This window comes from Sinocyclocheilus grahami, unplaced genomic scaffold (assembly GCF_001515645.1).
Source record: "Sinocyclocheilus grahami isolate Dianchi unplaced genomic scaffold, SAMN03320097.WGS_v1.1 scaffold976.1, whole genome shotgun sequence".
NCBI lineage: Eukaryota > Metazoa > Chordata > Actinopteri > Cypriniformes > Cyprinidae > Sinocyclocheilus > Sinocyclocheilus grahami.
In genome coordinates, this window is record NW_015506155.1 from 390415 (window position 1) to 395914 (window position 5500).

General features: G+C 40.6%; 1 protein-coding gene across 2 annotated transcripts in view; it reads left to right on the plus strand.

The window, feature by feature from the left end:
* LOC107565044 (protein tyrosine phosphatase type IVA 2-like) overlaps positions 1-5034 on the plus strand; it is a 16361-nt gene extending 11327 nt beyond the window's left edge. For both annotated transcript variants that reach the window (XM_016250229.1, XM_016250230.1), the window contains exons 2-4: positions 3775-4051; positions 4405-4513; positions 4610-5034. In XM_016250229.1, the coding sequence (XP_016105715.1) occupies positions 4047-4051; positions 4405-4513; positions 4610-4720 (225 nt within the window). In that variant the 5' untranslated portion in view covers positions 3775-4046 and the 3' untranslated portion in view covers positions 4721-5034. The remainder of the gene's footprint in view (positions 1-3774; positions 4052-4404; positions 4514-4609) is intronic.
* Positions 5035-5500: the final 466 nt, after the last annotated feature.

Consider the following 5500-nt stretch of genomic DNA (forward strand, 5'->3'; position numbering starts at 1 on the left):
ATGCACAAGGCAGCTGATGTGTGTGAGTGTTTGTACAAGCGGCAGGGGAACTGAGCAGGGTGTACGTGTGACACAGCAGAGGCTTCACACTGGCTGGTGTTAAAGAGAAACTGAATGTCTTACCGGACAGTTCCAGTTCTGCCTAGTTTAAACGTGTGACCTCTAAACGCTAGATGTGTCTTGTGAGAAAAGATTGTGAGTAGCGTTAGTCTCGGCTGTGCGATTACCAAGTGACTTTAACAGCAGAAAGCTCCTAGTGCTCTGTAACCAAAACTTGCTTTTTTTCTCCCCTGCCCATCTCTCTTTTCTTTTCTTTCTGTTTCACTGTCTGTTACTTTGCACTCATTTTTTCCCCGTCTGTTCTTGTAGTAGCAATTACAGGAGTGGCTTGCAAATGTGGTTTGATTTGCATGAGTTCCTGGTAAAAGTAGAGCAGGAGGAAGTAGGGCCTTCATAGGAGCGCCGTTTCGCACAGCTGCATCCCTGACTGCATGGCTTCTTCTAGCGCTTTTATATACTTTGCTTACGCTTGGTATTTGCATGCCTTTTGGAGATCAGTGTTAAACATTTTGTGTCTAAAAACCACATTGTGAGGTGGTGAGAAATGCATGTGACCAAGTCGTATTTGTAGTGTAAACATGATTGTGTTCTGATGCATCCCTAATAAATAGGGGTGCTCCGATTGATCGGCTACCTATCACTATCGGCCGATAATCACGTTGGGAGAGGTCTCGAAAAAGGCAGATCTCAAAAAACTGATCTCAAGCTGATGATGCTGCCGTGAGAGGTTTGGCACGGCATGCAGCGTCACCGTATCAGTCTCTGTCCGGCGCGGGTACAATAATTATAATGCTGAAGGTGAGGTACTCTCCTTCATATTTCTTCATTAAATAACTTAAAAAGTAATTTGAAAACCTTGTGTGAGACGTAATTTCACAAACAGCGTGAGTGAATCACCGCGCGCACGCTCTCTCTTTCTCTCTCAAAATACGCAAATGGCTTCAAATCACCACACGCATCTGTCTATAAGCGAGCTGCACAGTTGACACAGGTATTGTCACTTGCACAGTCGAGGCAGTGTCACATCGTCACTAAAGTTTTTAAATTCTTACCAGTGTTTAACCATTCAGCGCTCACGCACTCTCCTGGAGACCATGCGCTCATGCACACTCGCAGCGCACACACAACGTCAGGTTCACATTACTCCGTTTGCAGTGCATACGTGGTGCGTATTTCTTCAGCGCTCATGTTAACGGATTAATAAAGCATTCACCCTGCACGCGGTTGCGGTCCGTCAGTGCGTTCCAGGAGCGGTGCATCTGCAGCAGTGCAGTGATCGTTTTATATTATTAAAGTCTACTGTGTTTCACAGTCAACACATGTTTTTTTTTGGCTAGGTTTAAAGGGAAAGAGCACTTTTAGATAAACAAGACAAAAAATAGATGGCACTCATGGAGGTAGGAAAACAAAGTTCTTTATGAACTGCAGGATTGCTTGTAATAAAGCGCAGTGCAAAAGAAAAGGCAGTAGAGCGGACTATTTCTGTCAATGGTAAGTTTGTGATAATGTAAGAAAAGTAGTTTAAATGTTTTGCCACTTGCTTGAGGGTGCGTATTTCTTCAGCGCTCATGTTAATGGATTAATAAAGCATTCACCCTGCACGCGGTTGCGGTCCGTCAGTGCGTTCCAGGAGCGGTGCATCTGCAGCAGTGCAGTGATCGTTTTATATTATTAAAGTCTACTGTGTTTCACAGTCAACACATGTTTTTTTTTGGCTAGGTTTAAAGGGAAAGAGCACTTTTAGATAAACAAGACAAAAAATAGATGGCACTCATGGAGGTAGGAAAACAAAGTTCTTTATGAACTGCAGGATTGCTTGTAATAAAGCGCAGTGCAAAAGAAAAGGCAGTAGAGCGGACTATTTCTGTCAATGGTAAGTTTGTGATAATGTAAGAAAAGTAGTTTAAATGTTTTGCCACTTGCTTGAGCAACTTAATATTTAAATCTAAGTAAAAGCAAAAGTAAAAAACATTGAATAATGTGTTACTTATCAGGGCTCGCAAAATTTCAAAATCCCTGGTAGCTGTTCGGGCAGGTACTCTTCAGATTTTGGTAGCCCGAAAATTAATTTAACTAGCCCAAATAAAAAAAGACATTTGTAATATTACAAATGATTTCTATTTTAAAATAAATGCTGTTAATAAATCATGAAAACAAATAATGGATTTCACAAAAATTGAGCAGCACAACAGATTTTTACCATTTATAATATTAAGAAATGTTTCTTGAGCATCAAATCAGAATGATTTCTGAAGGGTCATGGGACAATACTGTAACTTCACAAAATTATTATGCATGTTACAATGTAAAGAAGAGGACTGCACTGCAAAACAGTTTTTCCAAAAACATTTTTTACAGTTTGACATACTGAGTTCTATAAGTGGTTACTACATACAGTAGCAATGCTTTTTTTTCTAGCAATACTTTTCCTGCTATTATTTATTATTCGTTAATTTATATCAAATCATTTAATATATAAATATCAAACATTTAATAAAGAAGCAGGTCAAACTGAGAGCGGTTTCTTATTAATCTTGTTTTTCAAATCAGTTGAAAGACTCCCAAACTTTGTCTACGACACAGACTTCACAGGAGACACATGTTAATACTAGATATAAACGCTATGGTCAGATCAACCAAGACTGATCTGATAATTAATATCAGGTGTAAACGGGGTCATTGTCTCATTTGCACCTCAGCGTCACAGTAGCATCTCTTTCCACCAGTCCTATTCCTTTGTGTGGTTGTGCTTTCTTGTCCAGCTCAATTGTCCTGTCTGAATCATTGGTGTACCTTCAGGCTCCTGGGGGATGTTTTAAAAAAGCACTTGTGGTGTTCTAGTCCTGAGTGAGCTTTTTAGATATTTAAGATAATCACATTCCTAGTCTTGCTGCTTTTTCTCTTTTGAAGAGGCCACTTTCTTCTCTTTTTGTTGCCGTCTATTTAGCCTCATCTGTTGGATCTAGCATTCAAGACTGCCTCTTTCCCTACTGAGAATTGCAACTTGTTGACAGTCCAAGTCTTCTGATGCTCCTTTTTTTTTAAATTTTTTATCATGTCTGTCTTGACATGTCCAAGTCTCGTATCGTGAAGACTCGCATTGTGTCCTGTTTTTTTTTTTCTTAATGTGGTTATTCAGTCTGTTACAGCACAGGGAGCCAAGATGACTTGGTTACTTTGATGGGTGTCCTTTTAGAATGGATGGGGGTGGTGTGTTGAGTAGAGAAGCGTGGGACTGTGAAGCAGTTGAGGCTGTTTGAAGCTTTGCCTTACTTTAATCCTTGCGACTGCTTTTGAGTTTTCAGAAACTCAGGAACAAGCCCTCACTGTATTGTCCCTTTTGAGCCTTTTTTCATGTCAGCCTTTCTCTTTTGCTCTACCATTCTGTTTTTCTCCAGTGTGCACTGCTTTTGATTAGAGAGAGACTGCATTTAAGAGGCAAATGTGGCATTTGCATGACCCAAGACATTGTACTTTGTGCTGCATCATGACATAGGTGTCTTGATGTCCTAGACTTGTTGTTATCACCTGCCTGCTTCAAATTTCTCAATGGGACGAGTCATTGGCTTACACAGCAGCAAGGATGGATCATCAGTCAGAGCTGAGCAGTAGTACTCTTAAGATGTTCATGGAGATTTAAAAGGATGTCTAAATGACTGTTCATTCAATGTTTTCATTGTGGTCTAACTGTATCTTCTTTCTCCCTCTCTCCAGCATTTCTGTGTTGATTCGGATCACACATATATGGCGTTTGTGACCATCTGCGGAGAGTTCTGCCAGGCTCAGCACCTCACCTTTGTGGACAAGTGAATTGTTAGCCACCCGTGGGACTACGCTACCCAGAAGCCTCCCTGACAGCCAGCACACTGGGCCCAGTCTGTCTCTTCTATACCCTTTTGGGATCCCGTGTAGTCCTCAAACACATCCACCTCACTTCCTCCCTACAGCTTTTTCTCCCTGTAGCCAATCAGAAACTCTTCTCCTGAATGGGGTAATCTCAATTGTCTCAATTGGATGACTGAGGGATAGTCTCCTTTTTTTCTTTAGTTTTCCTTTCAAGTTTCTCATCCCTTTTTTATGCATCCTTTAAACATCATGGACTAGATCACCCTCCTTTTGACTTTTGTTTGTACTTCTAGTAGTCTAGTGTCCACCCGCCATTGCACCCACTATATATTTTTTTGTCTGTATTTTCTAGTAGTCGAGTGCCCACCCGCCATTGCACCCACTATATATTTTTTTGTCTGTATTTATTTTTTCATACTGCTGAAAACTGAGCCAAAGATTTTTTTAAAGAAACAAAGGAACAGGAATTATAAGTACTTCATTGTAATTGTTTTAAAGACGTCTTGCCAACATGAACCGCCCTGCCGCTGTTGAGATTTCCTATGACTGCATGAGATTCCTCATCACACACAACCCCACCAACTCCACTCTCAACAAGTTCACTGAGGTAAGAGAGCCATCTAGATCCTCCTTTTGTGAATGAGCTTGAAAGGGGAAACCCAAATATTCCTTTTCACACGTTTCACTCTGCCTCCCTTCTTAGGAGCTGAAGAAGTTTGGGGTGAACACACTAGTGAGAGTATGTGAAGCAACTTATGACAAAGCACCAGTGGAGAAGGAGGGCATACAGGTCCTGGTGAGTAAATCTAATTGAAGATTTGAACAACAGTGTTTAGTGGGGAGGAAGGAAAGAAAAGGCGCTCATTTTGCCACACTGAATGACACGGTGCTTTTCTGCAAGATCAGCTGCCCTTGGTTGATAAAAAGGCACTTGTATGCCTATGCTACACTCTTGGGAACTCCCATTGGTAATTCACCGGCATAAAAGGGCAACTAATAGTTTCTTCAGCTGGTCCAAAACTCCCACACTGGCCCCAGGCCATAGTTATTGTTAAGCCCTGTTTATTACTGTTTATTGTGCCTTTTATGCTTACATGTTTAAATGGTAAATATTAGGGGTGACCCCCGAATAGTCGGAAGATTCGATGCTTCGATAGGAGGAGCCTGATTCGACTACCAATCTCACAGTCGAATATTCGCGGGGTGTTATGATCATGCCATTTTGGCTATATGGGGGTGCTCAAATGTCTGATTTCACATAGAACTACCGGTTTTCTCCCAATAAGTTAATATACAGCCTATTAAAATAATGCTGTAAATAAGAATCTGAAAAAAAAGAAGCTTAAAATAAATATTTTAACGTGCGTGAATAAATCCAACCACCCCTATAGATTTAAGTTTCACTTTCCATAATCCGTGATCGACAGAGGAGCATTTTGGCGACAGGGATTTAAAACTTTAAAAACTTTTTTCGATCAGGTAGGGTACAAGTGATTTCAAAACATTTCAGCCGGTTTATATATATTGTGTATACATTATTTATAATGTATACATTTGGTTGAGTTGCGCTGCAGTAAAGCGCTTCATTGTAGTA